Source organism: Scylla paramamosain, chromosome 16, assembly GCF_035594125.1.
Source record: "Scylla paramamosain isolate STU-SP2022 chromosome 16, ASM3559412v1, whole genome shotgun sequence".
Taxonomy (NCBI): domain Eukaryota; kingdom Metazoa; phylum Arthropoda; class Malacostraca; order Decapoda; family Portunidae; genus Scylla; species Scylla paramamosain.
Window position 1 is genome coordinate 7,915,001 of NC_087166.1, and position 17,500 is coordinate 7,932,500.

Below are 17,500 nucleotides of genomic sequence, written 5' to 3' on the forward strand. Positions count from 1 at the left end.
CCTGCTATCAATTTTTCACTAAGTCTTGAATTGCTCGCATCACCATCCATTATCCCTGTGCACACAAATACATACAAACATTCATACATACACAAAAATATATTGCATGCGCACACACTGGCATAAACATATAATTTTGAGAATGTAGTGAATTATAGAGAAATATTAGTAGGACGGAAAGAATGACGAGGAAATATTAAAAGCATAAAATATGAGTGACAGAAGGAAGAAACAAGAGCGTGGATGAGAGAGAACTTGGCCATAGAAACAAGAAAAGCGAGTGACAGGAGGAGGAAGAACGAAGGTAACAGGAAAAGGAAACACAGACAGGAAACGATACGATAAAATAAACAAATAGATAAATGAACAAACAAATAAATAATTGTAACCAACTCTTTCCAATCAGCCACAAAATTATCTACGGACTTTCTTCAGCGTGATGAGATGGTTTTTTGGGGGAACGGAGGAAGTTAAGGGGCCTTTTTAGGAGTGTTAATTTTAGGTTTAACTGAGCTTGCTTTTGATAAGATGATACGTACCAATTTGGCTTTGCTCTCTCTCTCTCTCTCTCTCTCTCTCTCTCTCTCTCTCTCTCTCTCTCTCTCTCTCTCTCTCTCTCTCTCTCTCTCTCTCTCTCTCTCTCTCTCTCTCTCTCTCTCTCTGTGTGTGTGTGTGTGTGTGTGTGTGTGTGTGTGTGTGTGTGTGTGTGTGTGTGTGTGTGTGTGTGTGTGTGTGTGTGTGTGTGTGTGTGTGTGTGTGTGTGTGTGTGTGTTTGTGCGTGCGTGTGTGTGTGTGCATATGATATGACTGATAATTTATATCTAGGTCAAGTTTATATTGTGTTCTCTCATATCTCCTTCTCAATTAATTTAACGTATTTGCACATATTGATTTTCTAATAATCCACCCTGTACTGTGTTCCTTGCTATAAGCTTCACTTCCACCTTGCTCTCAGGTGTCATGAACTATACTGCTTCTATAGAATTTAAGCACTATTGACTATTGAACATAACCTTCTTAACGCTGTCTGGCGGCTGTAGGGGGCCACTGGCGAGCTGTCTAATCTTTACACCCTGAAAGCTTACTCGCTGTGACTTTACTAACCAACTAACAAAACTAACGTGGCCTTGTATGCAGCTTAGCCTCCCAGCTCTTCTCAGCCACAGACACCCTGCGTATAGGATGATGCTAATGTCCCTCCTGCCTGTCGCGTAAACCAACCTCTTGTCTCTTTTTTCTTCCAGAGGCCCCACCTGTGTATTTCAACAAATCGATGCTCTTCAACTGCACAGCCTAAAACCCATTAACACAAAAAACTTCGAGTAAACACCAAGTAACAGAGCGTGGCGTAGTGAGAGTGTGGCTGTATAACTCTGCCATTCCCGCTGTCTACTGCTGCCTCCCTCCTCCCCCCCTTCAGGCTCCTGGTGGGGGCTCCAAGGACGCCGCTGGCCCGTACCACCACCACCACCGCCGCCCCAGGACGACCCACTTCTCCGACTCCGCCTGGCTGTCAACCTCACCCAGATGGACGCATAGCCGTTTATGGACTCTCAAATAAGAGCCCTGGGTGCACTAGGGGTTGAAGGAGCTCTCTCTCTCTCTCTCTCTCTCTCTCTCTCTCTCTCTCTCTCTCTCTCTCTCTCTCTCTCTCTCTCTCTCTCTCTCTCTGGGTGCCACAAGAGCTCTACAGGTTCATCCCAATGTGAATATGAAACCTCACTCTCACCTGACATAGTGAGAGTGAGTTGCCTTCGCCTCTGCCAACAAGATACCGGCCGCGGGAAAGAGATACGGCGGTGAGCGAACACGAAAACAAAAAAGAAAAAAAAAACAATGCAGAAACCAGTGTAAGGACGAGGCTGGTTAGGGCGACGCGCAACCAGATCGCCTCCTGGTCATCGGCTTTAGTGGGAGCGAGGGACGGACACCACAGGTACTGGCGCTGCCCTAAAGTCGTGATGTGCCCGCCGCACGACCCCTGATGCCCAGACTCGACCTGCCAGTACCAGGAATCTTGGCTGCCAATTACATGTTTTTTTTTTCATCTCTCACTCTCTGGTGTGTGTGTGTGTGTGTGTGTGTGTGTGTGTGTGTGTGTGTGTGTGTGTGTGTGCTGTGTGTGTGTGTGCTGTGTGTGTGTGTGTGTGTGTGGACTGCCAAGACTTCTTTCACCCGTGGACAGGTGTACAAGTTACGCAATTAAGGTAAATATAAATAAAACAGGTACGCAGATACAGACAGACAGACGAGAGGATGATTCATGTACATAGTTTTTCCTCTCTCTCTCTCTCTCTCTCTCTCTCTCTCTCTCTCTTCTCTCTCTCTCTCTCTCTCTCTCTCTCTCTCTCTCTCTCTCTCTCTCTTCGGTCAGTGATGATGATGAACAATGGTGAGAGAAGGTGATTGACGGGCTACAAAAACATGGCCCCTGTAGAAGGAGTGTGTGTGTGTGTGTGTGTGTGTGTGTGTGTGTGTGTGTGTGTGTGTGTGTGTGTGTGTGTGTGTGTGTGTGTGTGTGTGTAAGTTTAAAAGCTAAAAAAAAATCACCTCAAATGTTTCTGCTTTCTGAAAAAAAACATAATAATAATCTGGCATTGATTACTTTTACTTAGATGGACTGAAAGAACAATGATAGAGGAAAGACTTTAACCCTTGATTAATGGTAGACTGTAAGGAACTCATTTACTAATTTACTTAATGGTCATCACCGTCAAGAAGAGGAGGAGTAAGAATTATTGTTCTTTACCGAGAAAGTGAACAAAAAACAGGTAAATAAGTAAAAGATAAAAATGAAAACTATGTGGTGGTCCTATTTTATCTATTTTTTTTTTTTTATTACCTCTCACTTCATTATTATCAAAAGCATTTTTCAGACATTCTCAAGCATATGTGAATCCCCCGATTAACGTTATTACTCTATACGATAAGGTGCGAGTGAAGTGCGTGCGTGTGTGGTGCGGTGGGGTGGTGACTGCCCCGCCCACCCGTGTGTGAATTACGAGGAAGTGACCGAGCAGTTACATACCACCGAGATTGTGTGTTGATATCCTCTCCTCCTCCTCGTCCTCGTCCTTCCCTTCCTCACCCCTCCTCCCTTCGTCCACCCTCTCTTATTATGTAATTCATGTGTTTTTACCTTTGATTTTGAAGGGTATACTGCCGCAGTCTGCTTTGAGAGTAAATTATTGACCTAATGCTCTGTGGAAAATACCAGTTATAATAGATAGTTGGTCTGCGAAGCCGGAGAAGAAGAAGAGTGTTTCTATCGAGCACATAATCCTCCCGTCATCTTCCCTTTAATGCCCAACTCCCCGTCTCTTTGTGTTTGTTGTGGTGGTCTCGCGGGTTCCTCTCCTCATGAGTTTGTTGGCAGTCACACACTGTTGTATTATTTTATCGTTTACTGGAAACCTGTGCGGTGATCCATCGTGGTTCCAGTTCCAACCATTGTGTTTTCTTTATTAAAAGTCAACCCCTGCTCTGGTTTCATTAATTAGTCTTTTATTTGTATACAGGATGTAATGATTATAACTCTTTTCTTAATTGTAAACTAAAAATATTAACAAATTTGCATGATCATTGTTATCTAAAAAACAAACTAAGGTAAGAAGAGACTTAACACCCTGGTCGGCATCTTGATGTAAACTGTAAGGACTTTAAAATCATAAATAAACCGTAAAAGAGAAACCCAATCGATCGTCACGAATAAATGAGGTTTTGTGACCCGAACAAACTTTCTCACTTACCACAAACAACTCATTACGCTTCAACATAAAGAAACATAACTTTTTAACCTATAAACGCTCTATCAGTTTTTTTGTATCTCTTGAATCACTCATCGCCAAGCCCGCCGGTCAAAACGTCAGGCCCCGCAACGCCCCAGCGGAGACCCAAGAACTCTAGTCATGTTCCGAAGCTACCGCCCTGCCCTCCCCAGCCCCCCAATCCCTCCCTCAGGACACACGCACCACCCAAACTCTCTTCTCCGGCTACGCATTCAAATGTTACCTGTTGTTACCCGCATCCCGTGTCGCCGAGCACCTCACCTGGGCACCTCACCTGGGCGCCTCTCCCTCCAGACATGACTCGCTGCCCTGCCCCCTGTGTGTGTGACCCCCAGGCAGCGACCCCCAGGCAGTGATGCTTCCCCCTTTCCCTCCCCACCACCCACCCCTGCTTTCCCCAAGGGTGTGCAGGGCTGGGTTCTTGGGCCCTCGGTGTTTTGCTCGACCCCACTTGTACTTACGAGTCTATATATATAATCTATTTACATATAGAAGACTGAAATTCTCATAGGAAAAAAATCCAACAAATCCCAACAACCTGTGCTGCTTTGTTCTATAGGAGATAAGTCACAAATGTATGTATTATGGAATAAATGTTGGAGTTCTGTACTATGATGTTTTGCTTAACCTAATTCGAATTTGAGTCTGAAATTTTTAACATTTTCTTGATTATTTCTATTATATATTTTTCTTTTGCATTTACTCTTTGTTACGAATCTCTCTCTCTCTCTCTCTCTCTCTCTCTCTCTCTCTCTCTCTCTCTCTCTCTCTCTCTCTCTCTCTCTCTCTCACACACACACACACACACACACACACACACACACATACACACACACACACAATAAACGCACCAGAAAGGCCCGCTACCGGTGTTTCTGGCTCTCCTGTGATAAATGACGAAACTTTGTCCCCCGCCTCCTCAAAATTCCACCTCATTACCATATTAATCTGCATACACTCACGCTACATTCTTTATACGTGCGTGGCGGCGACTCGAGGCGCTCAACGACGGCGGGAGGAAAGGTAACGAAGGTAAGGAAGGGTAATATTCGTTAGAACTGGAATGGTGAGCTAAGTATTCATGTATGTGTCCTTATGTGTCAGTCTGTTTCCTTATGTTTCGTCTTTAATGTCTTTTGTTCATTGTTCTTTGCAGTGTAAGTTATGATGGCAAAAATAGGAATAGTAATCTGAGTTAAAATCGATAGGTTTGTTGATGTTTGTTCTTCCTTTAACATCCAACCTTCCTTTAGGTCTGACTTGCCTTAAGGCTTTGTTTAAATTGTTTCCAATTTTTTTCTTTTAGTTTATGAGTGTTTATATGCCGGCTATGTGCGCATGTATGTATGTATGTTTGTTTTCTTTGAGTTTATCAGTATTTTCTTGCATGTATGTATGTATGTATGTATGTATGCATGCATGTATACGTGAAAATGTGTTTTCTTTCAGTTTATCAATGTTTTTATGTATGTATGTATGTATGTATGTATGTATGCATGTGTGTACGAATATAGCAAAGTATGTATGAAATATCCATCTCTATTTGTGAGTCCACGTACACAAAATTGCGCTGCATAAAAATATGATCAAAATTATAATAATAAAATATAAATAATAACACACACACACACACACATACACACACACACACACATTACTCAAACTACAACACTACCCAATGTGAAGGAAACACATCATACCACGAATTCCACCACACATGATTAATGAAACGTGATGGGAATGAATGAGAATGATAACAACAATAATGAAAATAAAAAAAAAATGAACATGACAAATTACATCACACACAAAAAATGCGACACAATTAAAAAAAGACAAAAAAAGCAATATTGAAGCAGTAACAAAAATGTATTGGGGAAAAAAGTGCCACACGACATCAATCGTCACGCTTTTATATGAGATTGATGGCGGCAGGAGAGGGAAGAGGAAGAGGAGGAGGAGGAGGAGGAGGAGGAGGAGGAGGAGGAGGAGGAGGAGGAGGAGGAGGAGGAGGAGGAGGAGGAGGAGGAAGGCACTCACACAAAAGGTTCCCGTGTTGTCATGCCTCAAAAAGGGCCGCCGGTTCTTCCTGCTCTAGAAAAGGAGGAGGAGGAGGAGGAGGAGGAGGAAGTCTGGGCCTGTAGTGAAGTGTGAGGTCAGTGAGGTCACACAACACCACGAAAGGAACTCAAGTGTAAGACTGTCAGGTTGAGGATACACGCAGCGTGCTTCTTCCTGTCAGGTAAGGGTGGGAGTCGCGGGGTACGCTCGTGTTGACTCATGGACACGTGGCGGTAGTTTTTCTGTGGCCCTCCAGGTGTCACTCAGCGTGGCCTTCACCTGGGCACTTGGCGGGAACAAAGGTGTGGTAATGACGCGTGACGGACGTGTGTTTTGCGTCGCCACGATTGCCTCACGTCACTGTGCCATAAACTGTGTAGTAATGCGTGCTAATTGCGTACTGTTATTGCGCCACAGTACTTAATGGTGAAATTAATATTAATGATAGTACTAATGCTGATACCGAGGCACTTCATAGTCATTATATTGAAAATCTATTACACCGTTAAGTTATAGTGACATGATTGTGAGTACATTATAAGTTAAGTGATTCTATTCAATAATAATGCTAAAAGTTATGAGTTGCGGAAAAAAAAAAACTTTAACGATCCACGAATTTGTTGGTGCAGAGTACAAATAGAATTATGAGTTATAAAAGAAAGACATCGCTTTTCGTGCTTTTTCTTTATGTGTAGAATGAGCGATTACCAGCCCCGACTTGTCACCGAACCGTCATCTAAACTGTCACTTGCACATGCACCGCCACGCCACCGCACCCTCGCCTTCAGCTCGCCGTCGCCTTCGAGGACACCGCCGCTTCACAAACACGACAAACACAACACTAAACACACACGCCATTGTCACTTGGACCCAAAATACGCGCCCCTTAAAGAAACTCGTCGGATTAAGGACTTCTGCAGGGGACATCGCGAACCCTGGAAGAACGTACACAGCCTGGCCTCACCGCCTCGTCCCTCCTGCAGAAGGCGCCTGAAGAAGGACATAACGCCGCATGTAATAGGTGCGGGAGGAACGTTTGTGTGTGTGACGGTGGTGGTTGTGGTGGTGTTGGTGGTGGCGGCGGTGATCACAATAGTCAAAGAGGCGGTGGCGGGGCGGAGAGAGGTCCCCGCACCCTTGGCTAATCCTGGTTGAGAAACGAGAAAAGTTTGGCTGGAGACTTTGAGCTCATTACGACTGCAGTAGCCTCATTACGTATGCACACGCCCTCAGCCGGCAATCAAAATCGTATGCTAGCCTCGCCCGCGCCCCCAGCTGTGGCCCAGGAACACGGTAATGTCTGGCGCGCCTTTAGAAGATGGCCTTTACACCCTCCTTCTCCTCTCCCTCCTTCCCTTCAGATTCTCTCACCCTCCCTCTCCCTTCTTTTCCCCCTGCCTTCACTCCTTGACTACCCTGGCTCTATCCCTCCTCCCCTGTCTCTCTCTCTTTTCTTGAGGCACTACCATTCTCCCCTGTATTTATTCCTCGTTCTCCCCCTTCGTACATTCTTCCCTTCCCGCACATACCAGATGGAAAAGAAAAGAAAAAAAAACACGTACTTTGTTACGCTGCCTATTTAATTTCAACGAACATTTTAATAGATGATGAATTCATAAAGTTGAAAAATGCAAAACATTTAACGTGTAATGATCTGACAATCTAATTACTTGTTAGTATTGATTTACTTAGTGTTGCGTGATAAGTATTTAGGATCTGTCAGAGAAAGTGCTGTCATGAAATATTTTCGTCCACTTATGATTATTGTTTGGTTTGGATTTTTTTTTTTTTTAAGTTATGTACTAAGACAAGATTCAAGTTCATTCTCTTTATTAATTATAACCATTTTGAACTTAATGAAAAGCTACAAAGAGCTGAGAATAAAAATACAATTAAGCCTCTCAAGTTAATGAAGTTTAATGACTAACATCTCATTAATCCATCAGTGTGAAGTACTTAATCATTGCCTCCACTTTCTTTACTCCTAAAATCTTCTCTCAATTTTGTTCCTTCCTCAGCTGATCTTCAAGACACTCATCATCGCCTCTTGCTTAGACTTGTATTCCCTCACTCTTTACCTCTCCCAACAAGATTTTTTCCTTGATAATTCCTGTTAGTTTTTTTTTTTTCCTTTTTTTCATTCCCTGTCTTCTCTTTTATCTATTTTAAGTATCTTACGGAAGCGATTCTAAAATTTAAGTTAATGTTCTACGTCTTACAAAAGTGGATAAATAAATTTCAAATCTCTTTATCCACTTGTGATCATTATTTAGGTTTTCTTAATATTTTAGATATTTAAGTTTGTGTTTTAAGTCTTACACGTTAGTCTTTTAAGTAGCAAAACCGTCATAGTTTTCTCCATGGTCACTATTGTCTGGAGAGGAGCGAGTAAGTGTTTTCAATGTCTAAGTTAGTGTTTGAAGCCTCATGTTATTTCAAGTAGCAAAGCATTTTCTTCTGTACCTCATCTGGGTCACCACTGCCAGGAGAGGAGCGAGTCCTGACCTACAGAGTGCGACCCTCAAGGAAAACGAGGAGCTAACTTATCAGCCTTCAGCGCCTCAGTTGGAGGCTGCGAGGAGGAGGAGGAGGAGGAGGAGGAGGAGGAGGAGGAGGAGGAGGAGGAGGAGGAGGAGGAGGAGGAGGAGGAAGAGGAAGAGGAAGAGGAAGAGGAAGAGGAAGAGGAAGAGGAAGAGGAAGAGGAGGAGGAGGGAAGTGGGAATGGAGGAAGCTTCACTCACATACCCCGACAGTTAAATATTTTCGCGCTTTTGCTCCTAAACTCAAGAACCATTGGCGAAAAGTGGGGTCATAATTAATAACTGCTGAGGGTAAGGCTGAATAACATTAATCTCAACACATAGCCCGCATTCCGAGGAGACGCCGACAGGGCTGCCAACGTGGCCCACCAACACCTTCATTACACACATATTCCTTCACTTCTGCCTGTTTATCTTACAAACCTGATAAATAAATACACCAAATCCCTTGACTTCTAAGAGTATAGTAGGTAAAAAATAACAGGAAGAAAGGGATCGATACTACTTGAATCACTCATTTCCTCGAAAAGGGTGACCGGGTGAGGTTGGCAGGAGTGGCCCAGACCTGCCCCGGAGGCGGCCCCGTCTTGAGCAACACCCAAGGAAACGCCTCAAAATTAATATACAAGAATGGTAACACGAGACTGAACGCTGAATTTACCGTGAAACTTAATCATTTCGTACGCGAGAGAGCCGGAGGAAGTGGCGGGGAAGAAGGTGGCGATGGAGGAGGAGGGTTCAGGGTGCAGAGTGAAAAAAAGAGGCGCTAGGAAGCCTGTAATTCGTCACTCGGGGAAGGGTAAATACCGACCTGCTTAACCGACGCTAAAAATGCAGCAAGTCAGTCAGAAAGCTCTTGAGGGAGTTGGAGGGAGTCACTTAAAGGATGCTGTGAAAAAAAAAAATAAATAAATAAAAAAAAAATGAACTAATTAGTGTATGAAAAATGTTGAATAGCCTCCGTTCATCCACAACGCATTACTGCCTTCTGTTTGGTGACTTAAAAGTTATAGAATACATGTAGATATATAAATAATGGATTAAATAATTACTAGACTATATACATCAATGTTCATACAAAGATAAAAGTATTGATTCATAAAAGATTGACAAGAAAAACGTAACAATTCATATCTACACAATGATGGAAGATTAATGACATAGCCGTATCAAATAAAAAAAAAAAAATCACTTCACATTAAGATCAAAGTTAATTAGTTAATTCTCAACCACAATTCAGCCAATAAAATTTCACCATGAAAAACTTACCTTCAATAAAAACTTACGCATTCATATATCGTTGCACAGATCTTCTCCACTTGACTGTCTTCTCTTATCTGCTGTAGCTCTTCTATCTTTCCTTGGCTTCCTTCTCTTGTAATGAGGTCAAATTTTCGCGCGACACGGCGGTGGAAGACGATGAAAATTAAATTCAGGTTACTGCCTGACCCAAACACAGTAATTTTTTTTTTTTTTCCGTCATCCTTCATCCTTTCCACGGCCAAACTACGGAAATCTCCTTCTGATTCTATATTTATCACCTTTCTATGAAATAATGAGTATCAAGACACTCTTGCATCTGCATAGGCCAACTCCATGAGGACTTTTAAATTATTGTTATTATTATTTTTTTTGAGGAGTGGCAATTAAGTAGGATATATATATATATATATATATATATATATATATATATATATATATATATATATATATATATATATATATATATATATATATATATATATATATATATATATATACATTTTTTTTTTTTCAACTCTTGGCCAATGTTAGTCTCTTCCGCAGTGCAGGTGTCAGGGTCACTACGATAATATAAACTGTTCTCTATTTTCCCCGCTCTTGTTTATTGTGTCTGCGTATAAATTAATAATGTGAAAGTTAACATTATGTCTCTGTTTTCTTTCTCATAGGTCTTCCCGCCGCACTAATGAAGACGCCACAGGGTTCGCTCCCCGTCCAATCTGTCTTTCTCGCCTTGCCTTCCGGTTCCGCGCCTTCCGCCTTCAGATAGCTTTGTTTACAAGTCTGGCAACACCTTTTTTCCTTTCCTTTCCCTCTAAGTCAGGTGCCAGTTAGTAATAGTTTGTTTGTTTTTTTTTCTCTGAGATACGACGTTTTCTGAGTACAGTAAGACTAAGGAAACTAATACATCTTTCATTTGTCTTCTCGATAATAACTAAAATAAACAAACTTAACTAATTCTGGTTTATATTCTATGTAGAGCAGGTCATCCTTAGCTTCAAGATGATGAAGGACTGACAACGCATACGAAACGCGTTGTTCTCACTGTTGTTAATAGACTTGGCTGAGGGAGATGAGAGTTCATGCGGGAGACCTTCAACAGTATAAGTGACGCAACAATTTATGAGAGCGTTAATGAAGGTAATCGTCACGCCCAAGGGATGATACACGATCCTTACATCCTGTGAAGGAGCTCTGACCGAGGAATGACCGAAAAATAAACCGATCTATAAGACTTTCATTTTGAGGAGAAAGTCTTTCCATCGCAACGAAATCATTCACCGGAAAATACTCACACGTACTTTATCGCAAAAATGGATCGGATCCCTTACAGTGTAATTCTCACATACCTTTCTTCGTTCCCTCTCCGTTTTCGGACGAACGTTAGCACTTTTTTTTTTCTTAAATACCTGCAAAAAAGGAAACACAATGATTAGAAGCCGTTCAAAGACAATAAGAAAAATGTTATGTATATAGAAAATGAGACATAAATTATAAGGTGTGTGTGTGTGTGTGTGTGTGTGTGTGTGTGTGTGTGTGTGTGTGTGTGTGTGTGTGTGTGTGTGTGTGTGTGTGTGTGTGTGTGTGTTTTACATGAAACAATAAAGGAAATGAGATAAGGAAATGCCAGCTACAGCAAAAATAGTCAAAAAAAAAAAAAATAATAATAATAATCAATTAATAAAAAAAAATGAAAAAAACGAAAACCGCAAATGATAACTGAGAAATGCATAAAGGAGGAAGGGTAAAAGGAGGAAAAGGAGTAACGGTGGGGTGAGTGAGGGAGACACGCTAAATAATTCACAACAACAAGACGGCAGAGAGAGGGAAAGCTCCGCCACACCAGCAGCGGAAAAGATAATGATCAAATCGCTCGGTAATTTTAACTGCTCTCCGAATCGTTACGCTATTTATCTAATTAACGTGTGGCCATCCATTATTCATTATTATTGTCTCAAATTACATAATCGGGGCTCGTTATATCACGGGTTTGTCAATTTTCCGAGTGGTGATTCAGGTGGAGGACGGGGGAAGGGGGTGGGGGAGGAGGGAGGGGGGGCGGTGTAGTAGTAGAGAGGGGCATGAGGCAGATCACGAGAGGAAAGGAAGGAACTGACTCCCCTGTTCCGTTTTCTTTTCTCTCTTTATCTCTCTACTTGTTTTTCTTTTCACGGAGGACGCCATGCCAGTCGCCTCCCTGTCTCCGTGCCTTGCCTTGCCCTGGCCTGGCGTGGCGTGGCGAGGGGCGGCGTGGCGTGCGGCAGGGCACTAACTCACACCTCCTCACCACCACCCTGCGTCGCCCGCCTCACGCACTCCGCCCATAATGCACCTGCCGATCGCCGCTCACCTCACACCTGAGTTCCGGTTGCCTCTACACGATCTCCCGGGCTCGTCCTCCTCCCTGACGCTGATTACAATTTTACCTGCTGAGTCTTACCTGCTGAGTCTACCTGCCCCTCATTCTAAATCCTCATCACTGTTTTCCCTTGTTGTCTTGCCTCAGTTTCCCTTCCTTGTGCTGTGGGGATGGAAATAAGCGGCTGCATTCCCCATAAAGTGTAATGAACGGAGGTATGGACGCGTTACGGCGCAGCGATCGATACTTTCTGTGACAGCGGAGACACACACGTAAAACGAATCGCCGTGTTTATATTGACACAGCGGGGCGGTAATGCGATGACAATTTACAGTCGTTAGCGCAGCAGGTGATTAAAGTTGATAAAATGACAAGTAATCACGGAGCGGCGGCCACTTTGGGGTTATGCAGTGATAGTTGTGTTATACGAGCCAGGTGTCCGCGGGTAAAGGTGCACCTGCCTTCTCGCCCGATTTGGTATTCACTAGGAGGCCATTTCCGGCTGTGTGTATCACCTAGATTGTCAGCCTTAACCGTCCGTGTAGGGAGAAAAGCCTCATTATCTGCCGCTAAATGAAGGGTGATTGAGGACACCTAATTGCCCCATGTCGTGAGATTGGGTGGTTGTGGGTAACGAGGGGCTGCAGCCGTCTTGGTCGCCAGCTGACAGCAAGCCGCCCGTCTACTTAGGCGCAGTTCGTGACAATGTTCAGGAACAGCGATGTATTTACCTTCAGCGAAAATATATAATTTACGACATAATACGTCAGTGTTTTGAGACGATAATTTACAACTAAATGGCCTAATCACTGCCTCTGATTGGCTGCTGATGTTTTTGTGTACATCTCTTTTAATAGCCAATCACCGTTCACAGTGAATAATCGAGTAATTACGTCATCATTAAAGCATAAACACGTCCTTCAGGTAGATTTAGTTACCATGTTATAGAATCTTTATTTTACGCAGCATTATATTTCACTGGGCCGCATCCCCAACTCTGATTATTGAATTAATATTTTATAAAGTGTAGTAACCGGGTTGCCTCACCTGTCGCGGGCCAGGTGTGGCGACGGCGGCGGCGGCGGCGGTGGTGGTGGTGGAGGCTGCTGTAGTGTTGGTAGTCATCTCACAATGAAGATTGAAATAACGGAGAAAAAGATAACATTGAGGCCATAAATAACTTCCATTAACACTTACTCATAAAAAAAAAGCCGCAGTAACAACCTTCGCTCTTCACACACACTTCATTTAAGATAAAAAAGGAGAGAAAAAAAAAAAAAAAAACGAGAGATGAAAAGTCTTCACGTTTAACAAAGCTCCTCTCTCAGCCTTGCGTCTAATCGTCCTTTAACATGAGCGGCAACAAGACGTGTTAGACGCATTAAGATCATCCGTGTCTCCTTCCACCTCCACCATCGCAAACACAGCCAGGCATCAGTGGGGACGACACACACAAGAGGGCGGCGCGTGGAGGTGACCAACGAGGCGAAATTGAAAGTAAGAGTGAGTCTAGCGAGCGGAGGCGGCGACGAGGCACTACAGAAACATGGGCGTAATTATGGTAATGGGAGTCGGAGGCAGCTTAACGCGCGCTCAGACGAACTCCTCACACAATTTATTATCTAGAGACCAAACAAAGGCGTCTAAAATAGTTGGCGAGATAGCGTGCGACCAAAGGATGCACGGAGGCAGGCGGCCGCTCCTCTGCCCAGCTGACTGGTGCTCTCTCTGACAAGATCTCCCTCACCACACACGCACACAGATAGATAGATACTTTATTGACCACTGTTACATTTGCCTCTTCTTTAAGAAAGAAAATATACATACAAGCAATAATACCATAAAACAAGAACACTATAAACATCAACATAACAAAATGTAAACGCAATATGTAAATATCGTTACAATAAAACATACAAACACACTAACTATGCACACACACACACACACACACACACACACACACACACACACACACACGAAAGAAAAAAAATAAAAGAAAGTGGTTTGAGATTTTTTTTTTCAAAAAAAAAAAAAAAAAAAAAAAAATATATATATATATATATATATATATATATATATATATATATATATATATATATATATATATATATATATATATATATATATATATATATATATATATATATATATATATATATATATATTACACGTGAAGAATGAGATACTTTTAAAAACAGGCTTCATTCCAACTATAATAACACACAATAAGACGTAAAAGTATGAAGCCATGATATATATGAGCTATAATGTGGGAAAATATACTGTTGTTTGATGTGTGATGCTAATTATTGCCTTTTATTTGAACTATTTTATATGCTTATCAAATTTTTTTCTGCACGACCTTCCACAAACACCACACTTATTCACACTCTAATCCCCCTTCGCCCTTCCTCACACCGCTCTCACACCCCTCATCACCTTGGCTGCTTCACACACCCCCAATCCTTAACCCCCTTAAAACTCTTGGAATTAGGGTCCCCGCAGCCGCCTCCAGCAGCCTCCCTCCCTCCACCTTTCAAAGACTTCCAACACATCTTCCCAAGTGCCTCCATACCCCTCATTCCCTCATTCCTCCCTTCCCTCCACACCCTTAGGAGATTCTCTGGCACCAGTAGCTTCCTCAAGTAACACCCCCACTACCTCCAACCCTCCAGCATCCCTCTATTCCTTCCCTTTGATGTGAGACTCAAGTGGAGGCGACGTAGAGGAGGATACAATCTTCCTCCTTCACCGTTGTCGTCACCACCACCACTAACGACCACCACCACCACCACCACCACCACCACCACCATGGCCATAATGACAACGACCCCCAATCTACTATGGCTGCTGCTATGGGTTTTACTGGCGGTAAGGGGGGAGTAATGGTGTTTTTACTTCCAATACACTTTTTATGGTATTTTCTTGGCATTAGCGATACGTTGGACAGTCGATGCTAAATGTAAAGAAAATAAGTAAGTGGTCAATAATGCAGTGGTTTCCAAACAAGTTGTGCTATATTGTATTTCAGTTATGCTTCATGAAATGTTTGCTACTTTAGCCAATACACTTCCTAAGTTCTACACAAATACTAAAACATGTAAATATTGTTTTTTTCACACTTTGTTTACGCTTTAGTTTATTCAGGAAGGCAGACTTATTTGTATCTTACTTTGCAACTCTTTCTTTTCCATGCTGACATTATACAAACTGAGCAGTCAGTGATTAGAATTCCTAGAATTTGTCATAGATAAGTATATTATTAAGTTTCTTCCTCGCTTTGATGAAAAAAAATATTTGTGAGAGGAAGTAAAATTTTTAAACAAACAAAACAACTCTGAGAAAAGTTAAATGAACTAGAAATAACAATCTTCGCCATCTTTTGCAGATACTCTCAAGAGAACGAACAACACCACGTACTACAAAAAGCCACCCAAGATACACAGGCACACGCGGCGAAGTGAAAAAGAAAACAACAAGAGGGATACATCAGAGGCAGGTGAAGAAGAATCAACACCTTTGCAATCAGCAGGCTCGCTCATTACCTGCACTAAGCCTCAACCATCAACTCGTCGTGGTGGTGTGAGAGTGAGGGAGGGCGGCAGTAAATCTCAACTCGTCTCAGCATCTTGTTCATCTCGGCACATCACACAAGCGATAACTGATCCTGCCGACAGTCTCTCAAGGGGGTCAGCTGCACTACACGTCAGCCACCACCACCTTTACTCTTCCCCGGGGGTCTTGGACTGTCAGTGGGCTGGACAGGACTCACAAAGGCAGGTGGGCCAGGTGTGTAGTCTAGTGGGACCCTCACAGACCCCTTGCAGGACTGGGGGATGCTACTTGGTGTATCTCCCACGTTCACAGCAAGGAATGATGGCATGAAATCACTCTCAGTTGTTCCTTTTATTCTATTACTGCATTCATGTCCAGTCTCGTTTGCCTTACCTTTTCCTACACACCTGAGGCATTCCCTAAGGACCACCTGCCGTCACACCTGTGCGCTAATTCCCCTTGGGCGAGCGTTGCATAGGCCAGGCGACAGTTCATTCTCCTCGCCCTTCCCCGTCCCGCCTCACCCTACCCCGACCAACCCATCCCAGCCCAGCCCTGCCTCGCCTGCCTCGCCTCACCTCCCTCATTTCCAACGCCCGTGACCGCCGCCGAGCTACTGAAAAGGAGGTTGTTTTGTACTGCCGCCTTCTCATCATCTGTGTATCAATTTGGTTGGCGTTTCGTATTTTTACCTCTTCCTTCCTCTGGGCGGCGGGATGAGGGTGAAGGGTGGCAGGGGGGGACAGGGGGGCACGTCCATATTGAGGTGCACAAAAGGAGAGGATGAATGCGTACGAGGCCGCCGGTTCGCTCAATATGCATATAATCAAGAGATCAATGCCGGACCGTCGTGAAACAAACGGGAAAAGCTCACATAAAAATGCCTGAGAGGATGAGCAAGTGTGGCGGCGCTGGTCCCGGACGGCCAGGTATCGTAATGACTCCCCCAACTCGCCATACCCGCTTTGTGGTCACAGCCTTCAGAATGGATATTAAAAAGGCCCCGTCGCTTACTGCATTTTACAAAAGAATGAGTATTAATATCATCACGGGGGATTAGTCTGGGGTATGCCACGACTCCGCCTGATGCATGATTTTGGTCCTTGCGTCAGGGTTGCTTAGCGGCGTGTTTGGAGCGCCGCGAGGCCTCCGTCAGGTGACCCTCGGCCCACCTAGCCAACCATAATGAAGAATAAGGCTGGGAGATCGGACAGTTGCCAGATGCGTTCAAAGGGATCGCGGAGCATCCTTTCGGGTTTGATCCTTTGTGTCAAGATCTAAATAAGTGATATTGTGGCTGAGTGAAGGGACCCAGGAAGCTTCAAGTGTATTATGTGGAATATTCCGCCGCAGTCTCAGGAGAAATTATGGATTTTTCTCCAAAGGATTAAGGAAATATGGGTCGAAAGAGATCCCAAAATGAGGCTGATTGGTGAGGAGGGACACCCGTGATCTCAGGTCGAGTCATTGTCAGAGAACAAAGCATCATGGTGGCGGCAGCGGCCCGTTCCACCCGCACCCACACACCCCTACCCTCCCGCCCCTCCACCCCGCCCCGCCCCGCCACGTCCTACACACGGGAGGATTACTGCTGCTGAGCGGGCACGCGGGGCGGAGCGCGAGGTGGGGGGGCGACCAGTCAAGCTACAGGGATGGGGAGGACGCTAACAGGCTACTGGGGTTGGAGAAGACTGTCAGACAATATCAGCCACCGGGTATGTGACGGAGGGAGGGGCGGGCGGGCGGGGCGGGCGGTGTGGCTGTTGCTGCTAGGGAGTCGGGAAAGCGGCGTTTGCGGGGCACGGCGGGGCAGTAACACGGCCAGACTGACGGGCGAGCCAGACCCCCGCCCAACCCCACCCCGCCCCGCCCCGTCCGCCACAACACGGTAAGCAAGGGGGAAGGAGCGTCATAATGTTACGTAAGGAGGC

General features: G+C 44.1%; 1 protein-coding gene across 9 annotated transcripts in view; it reads left to right on the forward strand.

Annotated features, from left to right (window-relative positions):
- Positions 1-4,394, forward strand: part of LOC135107962 (dachshund homolog 2-like) — a 106,160-nt gene extending 101,766 nt beyond the window's left edge. For 7 of the 9 annotated variants that reach the window (XM_064018452.1, XM_064018446.1, XM_064018449.1 and 4 more), the window contains one exon: positions 1,421-4,394. In XM_064018452.1, coding sequence (XP_063874522.1) covers positions 1,421-1,539 — 119 coding nt within the window. In that variant the 3' untranslated portion in view covers positions 1,540-4,394. Of the gene's footprint in view, positions 1-1,244 lie in introns of all 9 variants that reach the window. The other 2 variants (XM_064018450.1, XM_064018454.1) reach the window with 1 other exon arrangement.
- The last annotated feature ends 13,106 nt before the right edge of the window (positions 4,395-17,500 follow it).